Below are 25771 nucleotides of genomic sequence, written 5' to 3'. Positions count from 1 at the left end.
CAGGTCCTATAGTCATGGAAGATAGTCTGGAGTTTTGTGCCTTGCCAGTGGGCCCTACTTCAGAGTTTGTGCTCCCAAATGTTACAGAGACGGACTCAGATATGACTGCTCTCCACATGCCTCTTTTGTCCCTTGTATTTGAACCTATAATTGGTGCTGGAGTTGGTAGGTGTACATCCAAGAAACTTGAAGCTTCGGGCTGTCCATGTGCCAGTTAGGCCCTGAGTCTCAGTGGAGTTGCAACACCTACTCTCCAGTTCATTGAACTCCCCCAGGACAACTAACAAGGAGGTGAGAATGGACAACCACCACACCAAGCAACTGAGAGACTATACAACTGCAAGCAAGGGAGTCCCATCCATTGGCCTTATGGGATAAATGCCCCCTCTCAATTAGAGGTGGAGCAGACATCACCATCCCAGAATCCTCAGGAATAAAATATAGACTAAAGTGGATTTACTGGTATTCTACTATAGACTTATTGTGATTCTAGCAATAGAAGAAATTATATTATTGATGTAGAGACAGTGGCCACTGGAGGTGCTGAAGGCAGGTAAAAGAGGTGCAATATAGGGGTATTTTTGGAATTTGGAATTGTCCTGAATGACATTGCAATGACAGATGCAGGCCATTATATATCCTGCTATAACTTACCGAACTGAATAGGAGAGAGTGTAAACTACAATGTAAACTTTAATCCATGCATAGAGGCAATGCTTCAAAATGTATTCATCAATTGCAATGACTGTACCACACTGATGAAAGAAATTGTTAATGTGGGGATGGGTGGGAGGTGTAAAGAGTGAGGCATATGGGAGTCCCTTATATTTTTTTGTGTAACATTTTGTGTAATCTAAGTATCTTTTAATAAAATAAAAAGTATAATTAAAAAAAAAGAAAGTGAAAAGACAACCCATTCAATGGGAGAAAATATTTGGTAACCACCTATCTGATAAGGGCCTAATATCCAGCAAATATAAAGAAAGCTTACATCTCAAAAACAAAAAGATAAACAATCCGTTTTAAAAATGAGCAAGAGTTTTGAATAAATACTTTTCCAAAGAGGAAATACAAATGGCTAAAAAGTACATGAAAAGATGCTCAACCTCACCAGCTACTAAAACAAATCTAACTACAATGAGATATCATCTTATACCTATTTGATGGGTTGCTATTTTAAAAAAAACAGAAAACTACAAGTGTGGAGAGGGTGTGGAGAATAGGAACACTCATTCACTGCTGGTGGGAATGTGGAATGATGAAGACACTCTGGAGAATGGTTTGGCAGTTCCTCAGGAAGCTAAGTATAGAATTGCCATATGATCTGACAATCCCACTACTAGGAATACCCAGAAGAAATGAAAGCAAGGACATGAATAGATAAATACACACCAATGTTCATTGCAACATTATTCATAATTGCGAAAAGTTGGAAGCAACCCAAGTGTCCATCAATGGGTGAATGGATAAACAAAATGTGGTATATACATATGATGCACTATTACTCAGCTGTAAGAAGAAATGAGATATTGACATATGTGAAAACATGAATGAATTTCAAATATCTTATGTTGAGTAAATTAAGCAAGTCACTAAAGGAAAAAATATTGCATGATCTCACAGATATGAATTAAGAATATTGAGCAGACTCACAGAGGTAGAGTCTGGAAGATAGGTTACCAGAGGATAAAAAGGAAGTAAGGAATGGTAAGTTGTGCTCAATGTGGGTAGAATCTATAGAGATTTGTCAGTGGATGGGGTGATGGTGGTGCAGTAATAGGAAAGGGGTTGACAATGCTGAAGTGTAAGTGTGAGTGTGAGTGGGCTTGGAGGGGGTAGGTTAGGCTATCCATAGAGCTGGGTGGAGGGCTGGAGGAAGGAACAGGTGAACTCTGCAGAAGCAGAGGACTGTGGTTGAGAAGACAATTGTGGGAGTGTTCTTTTGGCAAATATGGCAGGAGAGGGTCACTGGTGTAGGATATCGGTGGGGGGGGGGATGTGTGGGGAAGGGTGCATGTGGGACATGCCTCTGGAATATGAATGTGTTCATGTGGTCATAGGGTGCTATCTCAGTAGATAGAGACCCACACAATAACCAACAAAATATTAAATTCACATCCTGGGGAGTCCTGCTGCATTCTATAATAGAGTTACAAGAATAAGAATGTCTAGGGTACATAGGCAGTACCTAATAAAAAAAATCAGATCAATATGCCAAACCCTTGATATTAATGCTTGTATTTAGGAAACTTATTCTTGTAAAACTGAAACTTAGCCTAATAATATCTATTACCTAAGAGTTACCTGAGAGTTTCAAGAGTTACCTCTTTAAAGCCTCCTTGTTGCTTAAATGTAGCCTCTCTCTAAGCCAAACTCAGCAAATAAACTTACTACCTCCTCCAGGGATGAGCATCCCTGGCACCAAGAAATTGTTACCAAATGCCAACCAATGATGCATTTGATACCAAAAAGGTAAAAGATGAAATACAAATGAGTTTTTACAGCTAAGGGATATCAAAGTGAGTCAGGAAGTCACTCCATTCTCCAGCAGACCTCACTAACAGCGACAGTAAACAAAGCCGCAAACACGGGGGCTCTTGGGTTCTATAGACATCTGGACACTGTAGGTAAGGCATGCAATCTCATGAAATCAGCACCCCATCAGTGGGCCTTATCTGGAATATATGATAACCTATTTTCCCACAGTAACAGAGTTAGGCTCATTTCTAATTTCCATTCATAGGATTCTTCTGCTCCTTCTATTTGAACCTGTAATTAGCACTATACCCATTAAATATACATCCCAAATATTTAAATCTTTGGTTTTTTCATATGCCAGTTGAGCCCTGAACCTCAGCAGGGTATTAGCCAACAACTACTCTCCAGTTCATGGAACTTGCCCAGGACAACTAAAAAAATGATGATGATGGGCCAGGTCCATCCCAAAAGGCAAAGATTTTTACAATTGCAAGCAAAACATTTCCTTCGATTTGTCCTATAAAGTCTAAGCCCCTTCTCAATCTGAAGCAGGGTGAGTATTACCATCCCCAAATTCTCAAGAATGAGAAATGAACAAACATAAAGGGGAATGCAGTCATGGACCAAGGTAAACTTATTACTATTGTAGTAATGGAATAATTTGTAAAATTGATAGAAAGATAGTGGTTACCATAGGTTCTGAGGGGAGAGGGAAGGAAGAATAGGTGGAACATAGAGAATTTTTAGGGCATCGGAATTGTTCTGCATGATTTTGCAATGACAGATACAGTCCATTATACTTTTTGTCAAAGCCTATAAAATTGTCTGGCACAAAACGTAAAGCATAATCAAACTATTCACCATGGTTAGTACCAATGTTTCAATATTTGTTCTTCAATTGTAACAAAAGTACCATACTCATGTAAGATATTATTAACAGGGGAAAACATGAGAGGAAGAGGGGATGGAGTATAAGGATATCCCCTATATTTTCAACGTAACTTTTCTATAACCTAAAAATTCTTTAAAATAAAATTAAAAAAATAAAAAAATTCCATGTTCTTTATCAAATTATTTTGACTATGTGTTTGGTTATCCATTTCCTGAACTCCCAAATGATCTAATTCTGATCAATGTGAAGGCAAAGTTGTCATACCAAAAAAATTTATGAATCATCACTATGTAGTTATATAATAAGTCTCCCTTACACAAGATGCCTGGTGAATGAACTTGTTAAGTTACAATAATTAGATTCAATTCAAATAAAGTAGGCAATTTTTAAGACCTGAAGAGAATAAATTAGGAAATATAGTCCATATCCAAGCTAATTATCATCTATAAATGTCACAAGAAATAAAAGCACAAAATTGATTGAATATCATACCTTGGCTTATTGTCTTGTCACACTCCTTTATAGATAGTCTTCAGGAAATATAGAAGTACAGTAATTGTTGATCAGAATTAAGCAACACAAAGTCAGCAGCAATGAAGACATTAGGGCCAGGTATATAGATTATTTACTCCCTTATTAAGTTTTAATACAGAATATAGTTACCATCATATCCTGAGATTGTCCCAAGAAAGAAAACCTGAGATAAGAGTTTATTTTGGGAATTAATCCCAGGGAAATTGAGTAAGGTCTCAGGAACAGTGACACAAGGAAGGAGGAAAAACCAATATAAGAATGTGTTACGGAGTTCAATCCTGGTGGGACCCTCTGAGGAGATATGTAAGGTATGCCATAGAAATGGATGCCCAAGGAACCAAAGAGGGAGCATGTACTAACTGGATCCTATTGCCTATAAAAAAAAAATCTGCATTTCAAGTAGCAATTACTATTCTACTATAGAAAGTATTAGGTCTGTGCTGTGACCCTCCTAATAGGACTTAACCAAGAATCCACCCAGCACTGTAGTCCAACTTCAAATCTGTTAGGTCATATTGCCTGAGCAGCAAGACAGTTTGGCTGATAACCTGGGCTTGCTTCAGAGCCTATCTTGCTCTCAGTATGCAAAAAAGAAAAGAAAGATGGCAGAAACTCACAATAGCTTTTAGAGTTTTGCTTGAAGTTTGCATTATTTACTTCTATTCACACTTTTTTGGCCAAAGCAATTTATTTAAATTTTTGAAACCTTTCGTTAATGCTAGTATGCTGGGAGTAAAAGGTATCAGTAGTTTTGGGGTGTATTAAAGTGCTGAAACCCCCAAATCATTTCCTTACCCTATACAAAAAGCAGTAGAAACAAAACAATATGAAAGTATGATATCAGCCATTAGAAAAATTGTGCTTCCTTTTGAACAAGTTATGATAAGTACCTTTAGCCACGGACTTAATGATGGTGTTTACTGCCTGGGAATGGGACTGGGGGTATGTATATATGAGGTTGGGTAGAGGTTTAAGGTAGGCACTGATAAGGAATTTGAGATTAACACACCTTGGAATGCTGTCTTAAACCCTTTCACAAAGCCCATTTAAATATTTTTTAAAATATTAATTGTTTTAGCTGGAGAATCTCTCACAAGACTCAGCAGAGTCTACACAGATGGAAAAAGTTCATTATACAGAGTTCTAAAAACCATGAGAAGGAATAAATATATTTAATGATCTCGGCAGAACCCAATTCTGCCCATTTAAATGGACATAAATGCAAAAATCTAGTGTCTATTTTTCACGTTCATATATTAGCATTTTTGAAAGGACTTAAAAATTTAATAGACTGAATCTGAAAAAAGTATGAGAATATGAAGTAAAATATATAAAATACTTACGGAAGTCAATATACATGTTTCACTAATGGTTTCAAATTGAGAAACCTGCTACTAAGTTTTGCTAAAATGTTCACCATGGCAAGATTATTACCTTAGAATATACATTTTTTTATCCAGAAAGTAAACATTCAGTAAGGTTCAGCTCTAATAAATAAGTAGACAATTTTAATGCTTCTTAGGTAAGCATTTTGGACCTAGTTTTAAAGATTGTTTATGAAAAATATTTTAGTAATGAAAAATGATATTCAAATGAACTATTACCCAGAAAGCCAATATATAAAACAGATAAAAGGATAGTTTCTTTGGTAGATGCACATTTTGTTTTCCTTTATTTTCTTTTGAAAGAGGAAGGGAAGGTCAGCATCCTAACCTTCCAAATATGCATGCACACATATATTATTAAAGCAAATTCAAAGACCCTCACATTACTGTACAGGTTATAATAAAACTTCTCCTGTTTGAGAAGCCTAAAATATTCAAAGTGTCCTACAAAGTTCTTTATAAAAATTTGCCATGCTTTCAACCACATGCCCTCACTGCAAGAACAATGCAATGTGATTAAAATCCCAATGTTTATTTAGGTGAGGAACATTAAAAGCTCATTTAAAAATTCATGAAGAGAAAAACATTTGGAATTAACAAAGACAATCTTGAAAAAGAGGTGTAAAGGTTGTGCCCCGGAATATATCAAAGTATACTATCAAAACTATAGAAATTAAAATAGCATGGCATTGGTATAGAAAGAGATGATGGAAAGGTGTTTTAAAATAATACAATTTTGTTGATGATAAAAGTAGTACTTCAAATCTGTAGGGCAGAAATTGGCTATCCTTTTTGGGGAAAGGTAGGAGAAAAGAGAGAAAAAAGAAAAAGAGAGATTGAGTAGTGGACCAATACTTCATATCATGCACAAAACAATTTCCAGAATGATTAAATTGTCAAAAATAATGATAACTATAGCTGTCAGAAAAAAATTCATACACTATTAAGATATCTTACATTGTGAGGAAGACCTTCCTAAGATAGGTATAAAATTCAGAAGCCAGAAAGGAAAAGTTTAATACAGTCCATATTTAAAAATAAAAATATCTGAACAAAAAAATCATAAACGATGTTAGAATTCAATTAACACACAGGTGAAATTTGCAACACATTTATCAGAAACCAAGTTAGTTATATAGTATGTAAAAATTCCCTACAAGTTTAAGAAGACAAGCAGCAAACCAGTATGCAAGTTAGAATTGATAAGAATAATCAAGACTGACAGAAGTACAAATGACTTGTTAAATCTGTGGGGAAATATTAAAAATCAGTAGAGATTAAGAAAATGAAAATTTCAACTACAATAGAGTATACTTTATTTTCTACCCTCAAGGTGGCAACTGTCAAAAATATCCACTCTTACTGAGGAAGCAAGTAAAAAGTGACTTTCAATTTTGTCCTAATAATTCCATTTTGAGGGAACTATTCTCCAGCAATGGCATGTATGTTATAAAGATGTACAAAAACACATAGAAACTCACACACACACACATTAATGTTTTTAATAGTCAAAACATGTAGATAATTTGACGGTGAACAATATATCATTAATTACATACATTTTAGGGTACTCATACAATAGACTTACTATTCAGCCTTTGTGCAGATGATCTAAATCGGTGGTTCTCAAATTTTTGTGTACTTCAGAATTACCTGGAGGGCTTGTTGAAACAGATTGGTGGACCCCAACCTTGAAATATCTCATTCAATAAGTCTATAATAGAGCCCAAGAATTTGCATTTCTAGCAAGTTCTCTTTAGGGACCACACTTTTGAGAATCACTAGGCTAGCTCTATACATGGTGATTTGGACACATAGCCAAGTAAAAAATATATAGACATAGGATAACACTTTACATTATCTAATTTATTTTAAAATAAAAATGAAACACTAACATATATAATTATATTTATGGAACTGTATTGAACAAGTACTGTGGGGTAATTCACCAAACTCTCTAGTATCTTCCTCTGGAATACTGAGGAAAGAGAGATGGGCAGGAGAGTGAAGAGAGTATATATTAGAAATTCTATTAAATAATTTACAGGACTATATTCATACTTTTAAAAAATATTGGTATGATAATCCTGAGAGAAAAAGAGAGGAGAAAGCAAGGAAGGAAAGAAGGAAAGAATGGGGACAGATGGAAGGAAGGAAGAAAGGGAGGGACAGGAGGAGGAAGAGAGAAAGAGGGAGGGAGAGAGGGAAAGGAATGGGTAGCTGAATCCTGAAATTTTGAATGCCTTGAACAAGTACTAGATTGTTAGGCTACTACAAACACTTACCTCATTTTTTTTTCTTACCTACTTTGTATTTTTATAACAAACTCTCATAAAATTAGATGACCTGAACATATTTCTCTCTTTTGCAAGATAAACAAGCTACTTAACAAAGATGTTTGGGTTCCACAGCACCCTCAAACACTAACAATGTGGAAATTAGGTATATCCAATTGAAAATAGAAAAACAGAATATTGGAATGTTAAAAAATCATTTTTTAAATGCACTAATATTTAGATGTACATATTCAAATCTAAACCTTAGAGTCTTAGCTCCTAAATTACTTGAAAATAATAAAAAGCCACCACTTAGATATTTAGGTAATGTTTATTATGTGCTGGGATTGTGTACAGTGTATGTACAAAAAATTTAACACTCAAAAACACTATATTATGTAGGTATGGTAATTATCTTATCAATACCCCTATTACACAAAGAAGAAAACTAAGGCACAAATCATTGAAGGAACTTTTCTAAGGTTACACTGGTAGTTTGGTAGTTGCAACAGAGCCAGGGTTATACCTGGGCAGTCTGGTTCCAGTATCATACTTTTAACCACTGCACTGTAATGACCTTTCCTTTGCTGACAATATTGCCCTCCATTATGTCAATACATATAGACCAGTACCCATTGCCAAACAAGTATTCTGAAAGTAAAATATAAGGAATCTAGAAAAAACATGGGGCTTTTATTAGTTTCCTGAAGTTGCTGTAACAAATTACCACAAAATTGGTGGATTAAAATGCCAGAAATGTATTCTCTCATAGTCCTGGAAGGAAGTCCAAAATCAGTCTCACTGGATCAAAATCAAGGTGTTGACAGGGCCACTCTCCCTCAAGGCTCTAAAGGGGAATCCCTTCCTTGTGTCTTCCAACTTTCAGTGACTGTTGGCATTCCTTGGTTTGTGGCCACATCACTCAAATTTTTAAGGCCAGGTTCTCCAAATCTCTCTGCTCTGTCTTCACATCACCTTCTCCTCCTCTCTTTGTGCATCTGTCTCCCGCTGTCTCCCTCTTATAAGAATGTATTTTGTAAGGGTCTATCTAGATAATCCAGGATAATCTCCCCATGTCAAAATCCATGATTTAACTGACTTCTCCCCCTTTTTTGCCACATAAGGGAATATTTACACTTACCAAGGATTAAGATATCAATACCTTTTGGGAAGCCATTCTTCAGTTTACCACATCATCTTAAAATATTTTGTAAGTGGTAGTTTTATGGCTCTCATTATCATAGGAATAAGAAATCAGCTGATGAGTAAATGAGGAGCTTCTCTTCTCCACTACATTTCCAACTATTATCATGTGCAGATTAGGCAAAGAACAAGGAAGTTGTTCCAGCTCAATAGCATCAGCCAAGAAAAATCATTTTCAGAACCAGCTGCTGACAGCACGCCCTTCAGCCTTTGACCAGGATGCCAAGCCTCAGCTGTTCTGTCAGCTTTCTTTATGCAGTTTGTTTTCAGAAAAGAGACCCAGTTAATTTTTTAAATAGATGATATAAACTGAAGCTGATTCATCTGCAAGCACCTGATTTAGTTCTAGAATGAAAGTAATAAGGGTACTACAACAATAAATTTTTCTGAGAATCAGAACACACTGAAATGGTCACATGAATGGAATTGCTTAAGGAAAAAAAAAAAAAACAAATCAACAAGCTACACCTTCTTTTAGGACTTATTTTGGAATGACCAGAGATCAAAGTTTGCACTCCAGCTTGTGAATAATGAAAGGGAAAATAAATGGAGAAAATAAAAATTTAGAAATAGGAGGATGGATATAGAACTAGCAGAGGAACAGCTGGGATGACTTGGAGACAGAGATAAGAAGCTGTATTTTTAAGGAAAATTTAGAATTAAGGAGAGCAGAATCCAGTTTATTTAGTGTAGGATGACTGAAATTCAGATCACTGAAGTTGCTTTTACCCTAACTTGCCTGTCTTAGTTTGTCAGGCTGCTATGGCAAATGCCACGCAATGGATTGGCTTAAACAGTGGGAATTCATTGGCAGAGGATAGGAGAAGTCCAAAATCAAGGCATCAGCAAGGCATTTCTGGCACTGACTGCCAGGGGTCCTTGCATTCTTTGACTTGTATCCCTGCCTCAAGTCACATGGCAATATTCTCTCATTTCTTTTCCAAGTTCTGTTGACCTCCTGCTTCCAGTTCCTCTCTGTGCATAACTCTCTCTCTCCCTCTGTCTAAATTTCTTCTGTTTATAAAAGATTCCAGTAATCTGGATTAAATTGGGCAACACCTTAACTAAAGTAACATTTTCAAGAGATCAAATGTACAATGGATTCACACCCACAGGCATGTGAATTAAGAGTAAGAACATGTCTGAATTTGGTTCTATAATTCAATCCATGATACTGCCGCTCATGACACTCATTGTTGGTTTTTTTAGATTTGTATGGATCCTTCTGATTAGATCATGATATTTTGATTACGTAATTTTTACTCCATGCTTACAATATGAAATTATAATCAAATGATAGTAACGCTAAATTTTGTTTGAAATAATTGGTAGTTTTATTAATATTATTATTACTAGTATTTTTAACTCTAGCAATATTACTTTCACTAGACTCCATTCTTTTCTACATAAATCTTAAAACAAAAATGGAATAGGGATCAGTTCATTTCTATCAGATTTTAAAAATTACAGCTCTTGCTTTGTGAGTTTTCTTTTGCAAATATTTTGTCTATCAAATTTAATTATCCTAGGTCAAGTTTTATAGAAATAAATTTTATTAAGGCAACTTTGTTCTATTATCCATTTTTAGATAATAACAAATGTTACAATTTGCAATTTTAGCCATTGTGAGTTTTAAGTTTTTCAATAATTTTTACCATTTTTCCTTGATTATTTTAGTTTTTCCATTTTGCCAACAGTATAAGTTTTGTAAAACATATATTAGTATTTCAGTTCAGCCACTGTTTTATCTATCTGTCCATTTATCTCTAATATTTCATTTACAGAAATTTCATGTGCTTGTTTTATTTGTTCTTCAAGGTAAAAATGGTAGAGTCAAATATCCTTAGGTATTAAAGAAGTAAAGGTGGCAGGGTGAAAAAGCAAGGTTAAAATGGTGGATTCATAAAATTGCCACATTGTCATTTACCTTCTCTGTACTTGTATTGGTTAGACTTTTTTTTAAACTGTAACATAAATACTTACATCATATAACTTTGCCTAGTAAATTAGTCTTTTTATCCTGTTATAGTGTTTGTATTAATTACAAATGTGCAATATTTAATCTGAACTAGTCAGATTAAACACATAGCAATAGGAACTAGCAATTAATGAAGAAAATATAGTGAATATTCAGTATCCACACTAGATTTTTATATGTTTATAGCTTATATCTAACTTACATCTCATCTTTTTTTTTTCACTCTTGCAAGCTTTTTCTTTTTTTGCAAATTTGCATATTTTTGTAATTTTATTGCTCTTTGAAAGTCTCAATTTTTGACCTTGCTATTAAATTAGCTTATGTGATGCTTAGGCTAATGTGTCAACTGGCCAGGTAATTGTGTCCAGCTGTTTGGTCAAGCAAGCACTGGGCTAATTGTAATACAAGGACATTTATGGGCTTTAGTCATCAGTGAGTTTACTGCATAGATGGCTGATTACATACACATCAACCAAGGAGATTGCCATCAGCAGTGAGTGACGTTTTATCCAATTAATTGAATGCCTTAAAAGGGAAGTGATTTCAGCATTTAGAGGGAATTTCTCAGCTCATCTTTGGGCAGCCATAATCTCCTGGAAACTGACCAAGAACCTTCATTGGACTTTCACTGGCGCCCTGGTTTACAGCCTGCCTGTGGAACCTGGACTTGTGCATCCCCACGGTCAGGTGACAGACTCGTAAAATATCATATTGTTTACAGATATCTCTTGTTGACTCTGTTTCCCTAGAGAACCTTTATTAGTACAGCTTAAGAATGCTGTAGTTGATTACTCTAAAAGTCTGAATGTCTACAGAATCTGTAAACATTTGATTTTCAATGTTTTCTGTTTGTAACAACGATAAGTAAGGAAAATACAAGAATAGGTGCACCTATACTTGAAAACAAATGCTTCCTTCACTGCAATAATGTCACCATGAAATCATGTTCAATATTCTAAGATAAACTCATTGCCATATGGATTGTTATCTTATGGATGTATTTTTATAGTTGTGTAATTTCCTAAGAAGCATCTTCTAAATTTCTCACAATAACAAAACAAAATTTCTTTGTTCATCTTACCTGTTGAATATCCCAAGCTTCCTCCTGTTCAGAAATCACCATTGTTGTCCTCTGTTTCACAAACAACCACATACACATGTGAAATCTTTGCATTTAGAAGACAAATCTTCTAAAATGTATACTTTTTTACTTCCTAGAAAGTCAAGGAGAGCTTTTCCAATATCACAGCTGGGGACTCACCTGTGGACGTGGATGTCCTGTCACCAGGCAGGTCAATTCCAGGGTTTCTCCTTCTCTTATGGTGTAGACCCTCTCAGAATAGCGCTCCTCCTCAATATTGCATGCCAAGCCTGAGTGCACAATTCGAACCGTTGGGGGAGCTGTCAAGCCAGGAAGAAGAGAGACAGGATACATAAAAAGATAAGTAAATTGCCTTCAGATGAACCATCCTGTATGTAAGGGTAATGCTTATTAAATGTCATTTGGAAATCACATGAAAAAACTTAATTATTAAAAGTCAAGAAGGTTTTTTCCTTTCTGAAGTATAATATAGAAAGGGATGTTGTGAAAAGAATGGGTAGAGCTAAATAAAAACTATTGGAAAAAATGAATTTGAATTGAAGACATTAGCATTAGTCTACTAACCATATCGACCCTGCGGTATCAGTAAGGAATTAAGGAATGAGAATATTTGGTCTCAGAAATTGAATACCCACTCATTTTACAATCTTGATAGACCTCTGTATTGATATGAACAGATGGTCATTGAATTAAGCCACAGAAGAAGGCAATAAATCATGAGGCCTCACCTAAAACTAAAATTGTTATTCAAGAGGGACTTAGCTCTCATAAAGCTGTCTTCATGTAAAGAACAATGATCTCAAACATTTCTTGACCGGCCTGTTCAATCAAACAGCAGTATTATTAGCATAGACTGTGGTTGCTTAAAATTAATCCTGGCATATTTGGAATGTTTTATTCAGCATTAAAAAGATCATGAAACTTACAGAATTTAAAAATTATTTTGATGATTCTATAGAGGGAAAAATATTGAGAATAAGTCCAACTTCTATGAAAATTTCTTTGGGGAAAACCTGTGTTGTGAAAATAAAATAGAAATTTTAGTTTCCAATATCTGATACTCTTTTATATATATATATATAACTTAAATGCATAGGTCGCTCATAGAGTTTAATAATTGAAAAGGACATATTTTCTTATCCTTCTTAATTGCATACAGAAACCAGAAGATGGAAAAGCACATTTGTGATTAGTAAAACACCTGGTTATTTCAGTGTCTTCCTGGGTAACCAAGAAGACTCCTGTTCAACTTTCAAATTCAGTACACTGATGTCCAACACCCAGGATCACAAGACATGTAAAAACATTCTAGTAGAAGAATAAGAATGAAGAGTATTTCCAGAAAACTAGTTCTTAAATTCAGTATGCATCATAAACATGAGCAGAACTTCTTAAAATGTACCTGAAGAAAACAACAGGAACCACAATTTTACAAAGCATCCCAGGGGACCATAAGGACGGGCACTTAGACAAGATTGTTAGAAATACTTTTCTAGGTCTTAAAAATATTTGTAGGCTGAAGGAAAATACTCCAATGAATAATTAAAGAAAAAAAAAGAAATGTTCTTTTTCCTTTGATTTTTTTTTTCAGGTAACTGATCTCCATGCTATATATCATTTCACTGAAACATTAAATGGTATTTACAGAAATCAAATATTTGGTTTGTCCTATAAAAGTAATATTTCAAAAATTTTCTATCATGTCTTTAGACTTTGTCTAGACATTATAATGATTTGTTTGTTTTGGTGACATTAGAAATCCTTATCTTTAGTGATTTTCTTGATTCTCTGATGTTTCACTCACTGTTCCCTACAAATCATTTCCTACAGTGATCCAATTTAAACTTCAGTTTAGGTAAGTGATACCAGAGATCTACTTATTTTTAGGCATCTGTTTTATACAGTTATATCCATAATACAGAGATTAACAAACTGATGACAATCAATAAATGCTTGCAAAACAAAAATAGAAAAAGAGCTAGAGCTAAATATATGTCCATTATCTTGAAATATATTTCTAAGCCAAATTTAGCTTCATAAGGAATATCCACATATTTATTAATATGCATAATTATATATTGACATGACATCTTTTCCAGATTAAATTATGCTGGTTATTCTTGTTTTAACTTTAAATGAATGTACAGGGTTGTTATTTTTAAGATATTTCTTTCAAAAGTATCATTATGCAAATAGGTATATTTAATTAAAACATTTAAGTTATACAATAAGCACATTGTGTTCATTTACAAGGATTAATTTTCTGATAATTTCTTTTATATGTAAACATTCTTGGAAAAGGTTATTGCCTCATTATTGTAGTCATCATGAGCTTACTACCTATCTTATAAGCAAATTGGAATATTCCACCAAGCTCTAAGTGTTGAAGATATATTTTTCTAAAATTCATTAAAAATATGCTTAATACAATATCTGCTCATGGATAAGGTAGACATTTTAGAAGTTTGATTGACTCTTCTGAGCCACAAAAAAACATGGAATGAAAGCCTATTAAGCTCACTGAAGTAAAAGCTCTTATTTTCAGATTAGAGAAGGAAAGCTTAAAGAGATCAAGTCACTTGGTCACAGGTTGTGGCCAAAATGAGACCAGAACACTGTATTCTGACAACTTGTCCTTGTTATTTTCTGTTCTTTTCATTATGTCATGCTGTCTGTTATAGTATGTCTGATATAGTTAAATTAGGGTTCTTAATAACCCTCACGAACTAAACCTAGGGAGCAACCAAAGGATTGAGAAACTATTTATGAAAGAGTAAAAGCACCATAACTAGGTTAACGATGTAAGCAGTATAATTGCTCCACAGGTAACCATTGTGACACTGTCCCAATTCACCGTCCTGCCTCTTGTCCCTGCCAAAATAATATCTTGAAGTTTCTATTTTTATGATGTCCTTCTCCTGCTTCAGAACCTATAATGTCTCCCATGACTTTTCATGCAAAGTCGTAATCCTTCTAACTGGCATTTAGGGCCTTTGTCTTTACTATCTAACAGGAAATCCTACTTCTCTATATCATCAGCCCGTCATGAGTGGAAAAGTGAAGGGCACTGAGATTTTCAGTGTCTTTCCTCATGATGTTACCCCATCTAAAATTCTCAGACAGAAATTTGGACTGATTATCCTTTTTAGGTAATTCAGCAAAGATTCTTTTTCTTAATATTTTAACTTGACATTAAGCATCCCAGTTCCATGATAAGCATCATTTTTGTCATATGCCCCATACATATAATCAGAGCACAAAATATTTATTTACTAATTCATTTGTTTTTGCAAATATCACTATAATGACACCAAAATCAAAATCCTGTTTTAGGAGCTGTTATGACAGTGGATCATTTCTTTAAATATAAACACAATTTGCAATATTACATCTGAAACAAGACATTTTTTTATTTTCTGCCTCATTGGAAAAAGCCTCAATTTATCATCCTGAAATTGAACTAAGGGTTATGATCCCCTTCGCTCTGTAGAGTCAGCAATGAATTAACATGTTAAAATATTGCCTGAGACTCATATTCATCCAAATTTGCTTGAGATAAACTAAATCCTGTTACATAAAATCTTTCTTAATACTAATCATATCAAGGCCCTTAATCTGAGTGAACTGGCTTTGGGTTCAAAAGATCAGCCTCAAATGGCAAGAGACATTCTTTTATCTTGTTAGAGTACACTTTCAAAAATTAAACTAAACTATCTCTGTATTCTGTCAGAGAAGGAACACAAAGACATTATTCTCCAAGGGCAACAACCAGGAATACTTTCAGCCTTTAATCTCTTATACAGATTTTCAAGTATGTATTTATTGAGCACCTGCTATGGACTGGCACAAGGCTATGTAATAGGGAAATGAAGAGTAATTCCATAAACTGTGCCCTCCAACGTCTTACAGACATTGAGTCTGTCCTTTTTACATCTCAAATGTATATATATGTACATGCACAGAAAAAATTATACTTGAACAGGATAGGTATTCTGACAGAAGAGAGTGCAAAGAGGGTAAAGCAGAGGATAACCAAATCTGCCTGTGGGATTCCATCAGGTTTCATGAAGTCAGTGATATTTAACAGAGGTTTAGAAAGATGCAAGTGGGATTTTAAAAAAAATGGACATTTAAGAGAAAGAAAAGAGTGTGTTCAAAGGGCATGTGTAAGGGTGTCTGCTGTCTTCAGGAAATAACTACACTAAAATGCGGTCCATATAATTTATCATTTATACAAACTATGACACTGGTACCAGTCTCTCAACTTGTCATTATGTCCCCAAAAGGGACATGGTGTAGACCTGGGAAGGGACACGAAGATGATGCTGAAAGTTAAACCTTGGCTAATTAGATGAAACATGGAGAGAGGTTGGTAATGATTTTGTTTGTTTATTTATTTTGGTTTAGCAGAAGTACTCCTTTAATCACTATGGATGTAGTTTACTCAGTTGGGAGAGGCTTGAGATGAGGGTCTTTGAGTCCAAATCATGAAAGGCTCCTTTAGAGTGGGACTTAGGTGAATAATGTTTTCTAAGGAGAAACTCTTTGCAGTAGCAAGCACAGTTTCTGAAGGACATGGTGTTATTAGACAGAAATAGATTTGATTTTAAGAGTTTTCCCTCCTCTAAGAACCCCAAGGAAGACCTCGTTCTTTGGTAAATCAACAAATCCCTAATCCAACAATATCCACATATTCAAATTGTCAGTAAAATCCTGCCAGTCTTCTACAGTAGTTAATGTAATTTCTGCTCCCGACACAGGTCACAGATCTCTTTGGAGAGGTAATATGGTGAGAGGGATGCATATTGGAGCCCCCTCTCAGAAGCTTGGGTGAAGAGATCAATAAACCCCTCTCTTACAGCATCACTCACCCACAGTTTCTGTGCAGAGAGAGAGAGAGTGCCACACAGCTTCCTCCTCTCACATGGCCAAAGAGAAGTAACAGAATTGACATGTGCCACTATTCTTCTAGCAGTCATTCATTTTTCTTGTAAAGAAAACATAAGACAAATTCAACTTATCTCCAAATTTCTACTGAGTTATGTTTCCATAAAACACTCTCAGGTTTCTACAGCATCTTATATTTATCTTATCAGCATAACCAATCATTGCCTTGTGTTCATTTCACAATTTCTAGAAGAATATATTTTTACAGTACTTTTAAGATATGGTGAGTTCCACTCTACTCATTTCCTCTCTTTCCTATTTGAGTAGTTGGTTTAAGAAACTGAGTTTTTCCTCTCCTCCCTTTTTACAAGGTGATTTCCCAAACTGCCCTTTAAATTAAGTATTGTGTCTACAGGTCTGCTCCATATTTACTCCTCTGTTGCTTACATCCATTTCCTAACATCTTCCTCTTTAGGCTAGTAATATTGTATATTCTAGTATAACAAGCTCAGTTAGGGAAGAGGGGGAATTTGAAGGTTTGGGAAGAAGGTGAAGACTTCAGTTTTGGTTGTTGTTAGTGAACATCCAATGACTAATAGGTTGTTGCTGTAGACAGAGATTAGCACTTTTATTTTTTCTTTAAGATTTTATTTATTTATTTACTTCTCTCCACTTGCCCCCTGCCCCGGTTGTCTGTTCTCAGTGTCTGTTTGCTGTGTTGTCTTCTTTGTCCGCTTCTGTTGTTGCCATCAGCACAGGAATCTGTGTTTCTTTTGGTTGCGTCATCTTGTTGTGTCAGCTCTCCATGTGTGCGGCACCATTCCTGGGCAGGCTGCGCTTTCTTTCGCGCTGGGCGGCTCCCCTTACAGGGAGCATTCCTTGCGCGTGGGGCTCCCCTATGCGGAGGACACCCCTGCTGCATGGCATGGCACTCCTTGCGCGCATCAGCACTGCTCATGGGCCAGCTCCACACGGGTCAAGGAGGCCTGGGGTTTGAATCGCAGACCTCCCATGTGGTAGACGGACACCCTATCCACTGGGCCAAGTCCGCCACCAGATTAGCACTTTTAAATCACAGTTGATATTTGGCTGCAGTAAAGCAGATGAAATCATTAAAGCAGAGTATGTCAAGTGAGAAATTAAAAAGGCAGTGATAGAACCCTGAAAATTAAGTAGCCTTGAAGCAGAGAAACCTAGAAAAGAGGCATGGTATAATTATAAAAATCAGAGGTTAAAGGACTAGAAAGAGAATGTAGTATTTGAGAACCTCATATAGAAATGTTCAAGAATAGGGGACCATGCAAAAATGGCATTTATTACAGAGTTGTAAATTAGGAGAAGCACATACAAAAGATCATTGCATTTGGCAGTTAGGAAGTCATTGATGAATTTTGAATGAGATAGGGCTGTAGAGTTGTGGGGTCAAAGATGAATTGCAGGAAGATGAGATTTGATTGAGAAGGATAAAAACCCTACTAGGTCAAACCAAGCTTAGAACAAAAAGCAAAAATGTTTTTGAGGTTTAATATAAAATTGAATATTCATGATGCAAAAAATGATTATTTAAATTATAAGAAACAAACCAGAGTGTTTGCATCTCTAACATAACTGTAACTTTTTACCACTACTATACTATTTTCTAGTATCCTTTGCCATTACTTTAAAATTAACTTCCTAAAAAACTGCTTTCTTTCTTTCATCTTTCATTTTGTTCTTTTGCAAGTTCAATTTTGCCATATTCTTTACCACATATGAAGAAATTTCTCAAAGCTGTCTAATCTCTTGTATAAAACAATAATAGTTAATCAGGGATAATTCCCACAGAATATAAATATGCTTAATCTCTCCCATTTAAAAAAATAGGGACAAACAACAATATCCATCCTCCCATCACCAGGCTTTCTCTTGTCTTTGATTAGATTAGAAATAATAGCCGCTTCTTATTCACATACTTCTGACCCACATTGTAATATTCAGTCTGCTGCAGTCTGGCTTCTGCCCTGTCATTTGTATTTGTGAAAGACTAGAGCAGGAAAGTAAAATACTTCTTTGATAAACTGCTATTTTTTTTTTGTCATTATTTTGATCTCTTATCTCTTCCCTTCAGCCTTAGTTTACCTGCCTTTACTTCTATATAACTGTAAGTGTCCCTGGAAATTTCAGAATTGCACTACAGTGCAAAACAATATAAACCATTATTACATTATGCTACCTTATTCACAGCATCCCTAGATATAAATGTTTATCCAAATATGTAAGCAAAGTGTGCAATTTGTATGTCTATTCCAATAATTTCCTCAAGAATAGAATCTTTCTGCCATTTAAGCAATCCCAAATAGGTGAATGTACCAACAACATGTACATTATTGAAACCAGTCTTCATCTCATTTGAATTATTTGTTTCCATTAGTTATTTTTAATTAATTAATATTCCAGCATCACCGTGAACATACTTTCTTTTCTCTCTCCATGTTTGGTTAACATTTTATTCCTTTTTGCAGTGGCAGAAATACTTTGTTTTCTTTAATTTGATGAGCTGTAAAATAAAAGTAGCAATGCCCTATTAACTGTTCTGGATTTATCAAGAGAAGATCTTAACTACTTCATATGACTTTGGTGAAACTCTCTTAATATGAAAGGTTTTGAATATTTTGAATTATGTCCTTAGCACATGTTGAGTAGCACTGTTATAAATTGAGCTGCTCTGAAAGACTCTTCAAGGCCCAAAGGAAGATAAGAAAACAAAGTCCAGAAGTCTATGGCTTTCGAAGGCAGTTGTTAATGTTTCCTAATAACAAAAGTCAACAATATTTTTAGATTTGGTTATCCAAGTGTTTAAAGCAAAGAGTTTAAAATTTCCATTTAAACTCAACTTACTGTTCTTTGGAATATATATTGATTAAGGAATTAGAGGGAAGATCTGCATTACAAGAAAGCAATGACATTCAATAATACTGCTATTTTATACGTTAAATTTTAATGTTAAAATGCAAAAATGGAATATGAATTTTAAAGTTAAAAATAACAACAAAAAAAGTAATAATGCTTTTGTATAAAACTCTACCTTGTAATATCATCTGTTGTTTACACTATATAATCAAGGTCTTAATAGAAAATTGAATACATAACTGCAAAACATTTATCTGGATTATCTTTCAAAAACTAACATGTTTGCATCTTAATTTTTTTCAAATGACACACTATAACCTTTAAAACATTTTATTGTATGAATGTTTCCACATAAGAAACTTCTGATTTCATCAGAAATACCTTTGTTTTTACCTAGAAGCATTACCTAGTAATATCTAAGGCTAAAACTTTGAAGCTTTCCTATGTTTTATAGAAGGAAAAAAACATAAATTCCATTAAATCTAAGGTTCTTAACAATCTTTTCAAAACTAGCACTTGACAACCTCTGACAAATCCTAACAAAAGCTCCAGAAAATACAAACCAAAATGAAATTCCTCTTCTCATTTTGCACCAACCCTAATCACAAATTGGGATTTTAGAGATAGCCATTATTTCTTTTAATCTAGCTCATCAAGAAAACAAATGAGATTTACTACAGAATATGCCAAAAATAAAAACTTCGATTTGCTTTTTCAAGAATGGCAATGGCAGGCAGAGATTTTTGAGAAACCGGCCTGCCAATTTCCCCATTGTTTCTGTCCTTTGAGAAATCACTGTCACTGCCTATAACTAGCCCCAAGAAAGACAAGTTACTGACTCAGCATGTCACAAAAATGCTTTTCAGACCCTGGAATACAGAAATCAGTGCAATAATGATCTGCACCAGAATCTGGTCCTTTTCTCTTCAGAACCAGGCAGAAGAGTGGGTATCAGAATGCAAGAATGATACAGACTCAACTGGGGGGATCTTTGACTTATTGAGGTATATGTTACTAAACGCCAGGAACTTATGCAAAGCATTTTTATTTTCACTTTTTTATATTTTACAGAAAAATCATGCAGAATATATAGTTTCCAAATAACCTCATACAGGCAGTTTTCCCTGTTTTCAACATCATTTAGTATAGTACCTTTTTAAAAATACATGAAATTATATTATAATTATATCATTAACTATAATCCATAGTATTACATCAGGGTTCAATGTTTGTGTTGTACAGTCCTATGTTGTGATTGTTTCTTAATTCATTGCAACAACACATACTCAATCTAAAATCCCCCCCTTCAATCACATTCAAATATATAGTTCATCAGTACTAATTACATTCATGTGATGTAATGTAATACCATCACCACCTCCATTACCACAAATTTTCCATTACCTCAGTCAGAAATTCAGTACAAATTAAACATTACCTTTCCATTCTGTAGTTCTAATCTGACCTTTGGGTAAATTGTACTCTAATTTCTGCCTCTATAAATTTGCTTATTATAATTATTTCATAATAGTGAGATAACACAATATTTTCTTCTGTATCTGGATTATTTCACTCAGCATAATATCTTCAAGGTTCATCCATGTTGCTGCATGCATCAGAACTTCACTCCTTTTAACGTTTGAAAAGTATTACTTTGTGTGTATATATACACATTGTGTTTGTCCATTCGTGAGTGGACACTTGGGTTGCTACTGTCATTTGGCAATTTTGAATAATGCCTCAATGAAAACTGTTGGACATATAACTATTCGAATCCCTGCATTCAAGTCTTTAAGTTATATACCTAGAAGTGAAATTGCTGGATCATACAGTGATACAAAACTAAACTTTGTTTGGATACACTGTTTTCCACAGAGGATGCATCATTTTACATTCCTAAAAAAATTAATGGTGCTCCTATTTCTCTACATCCTGTCCAACACTTATTTTCTGTTGTTTTTTTTTAATAGTATTCATCCTAGAGGGTGTGAAACGGTATCCTATTGTGGTTTTGATTTGCATTGCCTAATGGCTAATGAGTATGAACATTGTGCTTATTGGTTATTTACATATCTTCTTTGGAGAAATGTCTGTTTCAGTCTTCTGCACATTTTTAAAATTAGGTTGTCTTTTTGTTATTGAGTAGTAGGCTCTCTTTATATATTTTGGATATAAAAGTTTTATCATATATGTGCTTTCCAAATATTTCCTCACTTTCTACAGGTTTTTTACTTTCATGATGAAGTAATTTGATATATAAGTTTTTCATCTTAATGAAGCAACATTTATTTATTTTTCTTTGGTTGCTTGGGCTTTTGGTATAAAGTCTAACAAAATGTTGCTTAACACAAAGTCCAGAGAATGCTTCCCTAGGTTTTCTTCTAGGAGTTTTACAGTTCTCATTTTTATTTTTAGGTCATTGATCCATTTTAATTTGAGTATTTAAGATAAGAAGTAGGTTCTTCATTCATTTGTATACGGATATCCAGTTTCCTATGACCACTTGTTGAAGAGACTATTCTTTCTCCATTGAGTGAACTCAGCACCTCTGTTAAAAATTACTTTGAATTAATTTGGAATTCTGACTGGGATTGCCTTGAATCTATAAGTCAGTTTGGGTAGAATTTGCATCTTAAGACTATTTAGTCTTCCATTTCATGAACACAGACCATCCCTTCATTTATTTATATATTCTTTTGTTTCATTTAGCAATGTTTTTATAGTTTTCCTTGAATAAGTCTTTTATATCCTTGGTTAAATTTATTTCCAGATATTTCATTATTTTAGTTACTATTGTAAGTGAACTTTAAAAAAAAATTTCTCTTTAGATTGTTCACTGCTGGTGCATAGAAACAATACTAATTTCCATAAGTTGATCTTGTACCTGCTACTTTGCTGAATTCATTTATTAGCTCTAGTAACTTCATGGTGTCTTTTTTTTTTTTTTTTCAGGATCATATCATCATAGGGATAAGGAAAGTTTTACTTCTTCCTTTACAATTTTGATGCCATTTCTTTTTGCTTCTTACCTTACTGCTCTGGCTAGAACTTCCAGTACATTGTTCAGTAACAATGGGCATTCTTGCCATGTTCCTGATATTAACAGAGAAGCTTTCAGTCTTTCTCCATTAAGTATGATGTTAGCTGTGGGTTTTCAAAATGTATCTTTCACTTTGTTGAGGAAATTTGTTTTTTTTATCAAGGAGGGTGGTAGATTTTGTCAAACACTTTTTCCATGTCAAACACTTCCTTCATTCTATTAATGTGGTGTATTACAGTAGTTGCTTTTCTTATGGTGAACCACCCTTGCATATTTGGGATAAATCACACCTGATCACAGTGTATAATTCTTTCAGTGTGCTGTTGGATTTGGTTTGCTAGTATTTTTTCAGGGTTGTCTGCATCTATATTCATAAGGGGTAAATATCCGTAATTTTCTTTTTTTGTCTTATCTTTATCTGGTTCTGGTAGTAGGCTGACACTGTCTTCATAGATATGGCTAGATAGTACTCTATTCTCTTCAATTTTTTGGAAGAATTTGAGTAGGATTGGTATTAACTCTTCTTGGAATGCATCGTAAAATTCACTTGTAATGCCATCTGGTCCTGGACTTTCTTTTGGTAGGAGGTTTGGGATTACTGAATCAATTTCATTGCTATTAATGGTGTATTGAGATCTTCTATTTCTTCTTCAGTCAGTATAGGTAGTTTGTGTGTTGGTAGGAACATGTCTTTCATGTAGTTATCTAATTTGTAGTTATCTAATTTGCTGACATACAGTTGTTCATAGTATCCTCCTATAACCCTTTTTATTTCTGTGGGATTTGTAGCAATAACCCCCTTTGATTTCTGATTTAAGTTATTTGCATCCTCTCTGTTTTCTCTGTCAGTCTACCTAAAGACTTGTTGATAATTTTGTTGATCTTGTCAAAGAACCAAATTTTGGATGCAAGAACCTCTCTATTTTTTTGTTTTTTAATTCTCTGTCTCATTTATCTTTTCTCTAAAATTTGTGATATTTTTCCTTTTTCTCATTTTCGGTTTAGTTTGATACTCTTTTTCTAGATCCTTTAGTCATGAGTTTAGGTCTCTGATTTCAGGTCTTTCTTCTTTTTAACATAGGCATTTAGAGCTATAATTTTCCCTCTCAACACTGCCTTTGCTGCATCCCTTATGTTTATTATGTTGTGTTTTCAATTCACCTCAAGATACTTCCTAATTTCCCTTGTGATTTCTTCTTTAACTCATTGGTTTTTAAATAGTGTGTTATTTAATTTCCACATATTTGTGAATTTTCCAGTTCTCACTCCGCTATTGTTTTCTAGCTCCATTCCATTGTGGTCAGGGAAGATATATTATATGACTTCATTATTTTTTAATTTATTAAGACTTGTTTTGTGACCTAACCTATGGCTTCACCTGGAGAATGACCCATGTGAGCTAGAGAAGACTTTGTGTTCTGCTCACATTGGGTGAAGTGTTCTGTATATGTCTATTAGGTCTACAGGCTTTATAGTATTATTCAGGTCTCCTATTTCTTGTTGATCTTCTCTCCAGATGTCCCATCCATTACTGAAAGGGGTGTGTTAAAGCCTAATAAAACCTTGTATTTCTGCCTTCAAATCCATCAATATTTGCTTCATATATTTTGAGTCTCTGTCATTAGGTAGAATATATACTTACAATTGTTATTCTTCTTGTTGATTTGAGCCATTTATCAGAATAAAGTGATCTTCTTTGTTTCTTGTAACAGCTTTTGATTTAAAGTTTATTTTGTATATCAGTATTATACAAAACACTAGCTCTCTTTGTGTTACTATTTTCTTGGCATATTTTTTTTCATTCTTTTGCTTTCAACCTATTTGTGTCTTTGAATTTAAGGTAAGTCTCTTCTAAACAGCATGTATTTGGGTCATGGTTTTATTCATTCTGCCTATCTCTTCCTTTCGACTGGACAGTTTAATTATTTATAATTAAATTAACTACTGTAAGGTAGGATTTTCTTCTTCCATTGCTCTATTTGGTCTTTGTATTTTTGTTGTCCCTTAATTCTTCCATTCATGTCTGCATTTATATTTTTTTAAAATTTTTGTAAGGTACCATTTGCATCCCTTCTCATTTCCTCCTGTATATATATAATATTTTCAGATTTGTTTTGTGTTTACTATGAGGCTCAAATTTAGCATCCTAAATCTATAGTAATCTTGGTTTGTTTGATATCAAATTAACCTCAATCACAGACATACAATGTTCCTATAACTATCAGTACCCCTGTCTTTTTGTTGTATTTGTTACAAATTATATCTTTAGACATTGAATGTCTACAACTACAAATTTCTCATTCCTTTTTTTTGCATTTGCATTTTAGACCTAGTAATAATAAAAAGTAGGGTGCTATATCAAATAATACTGGTATTTACAGTTATCCGTATGGTTGTCTTTACCATGAGTCTTTATTTCTTTATCCTGCTTCAATCCATGGTCTAATGTCTTTCATTTCTATCTGAAGAACTCCCTCTATTATTGCTTGTAGATAGGTGTGGTGGTTGGAAACTGCATGTAGCCCCAGAAAAACATGTCCTTAAATTTAATCCATCCTTGTGGTTGTGAACCCAGTGTAAGTAGAACCTTTTGAAGAGGTTACTTCAGTGAACGAACATGTAGCCCAGCTTAATAAGGATGGGTCTTAATCTTATTACTGTAGTCTATGATAGGTGGAATGAAATTCATACATTAAGAGAGAATGCTAGAGGGAGCATCAATGGAACCTGGTAAAGAAGGGAGGGATGAAGAGATTTCACCATGTCTAGCCATGTGACAAGCTAAAGACCAAGGATTGCCAGCAGCCAGCTCCAAAGTACCACAGTCTTTGGGAAGAAAGTTTGCCCTTGATGATGCTTTGATTAGGACTTTTTCCTAACTTAAAAAAAGTGAGCAAATAAATCCCATTATTTAACCTGATCTATTTCATGATATTTGCTTGAGCAGCATAGGAAACTAAAACAACAAATTTAGTGATAATGAACTCTCAGTTTTGGTTATATAGGAATGTTGTTACCTCTCCTTCATTTATGAAAGATGGTCTCAATATATATGATCTTGGTTGGCATTTGTTTTCTTTCAATTCTTTAAATATTTCACCCCACAT

At 34.3% G+C, this 25771-nt stretch overlaps 1 protein-coding gene across 1 annotated transcript in view; it reads right to left on the bottom strand.

Moving 5' to 3' along the window:
* Positions 1–25771, bottom strand: part of MDGA2 (MAM domain containing glycosylphosphatidylinositol anchor 2) — a 1021793-nt gene that overhangs the window by 606716 nt on the left and 389306 nt on the right. Inside the window, exon 2 of the mRNA XM_004454777.4 lies at positions 12008–12147. Within this exon, the coding sequence (XP_004454834.2) occupies positions 12008–12147 (140 nt within the window). The remainder of the gene's footprint in view (positions 1–12007; positions 12148–25771) is intronic.

The sequence above is a fragment of the Dasypus novemcinctus genome, chromosome 3, assembly GCF_030445035.2.
Source record: "Dasypus novemcinctus isolate mDasNov1 chromosome 3, mDasNov1.1.hap2, whole genome shotgun sequence".
Taxonomy (NCBI): Eukaryota; Metazoa; Chordata; class Mammalia; order Cingulata; family Dasypodidae; genus Dasypus; species Dasypus novemcinctus.
Note: the sequence above shows the minus strand (reverse complement) of the source record. Positions and strands in the feature narration are given on the sequence as shown.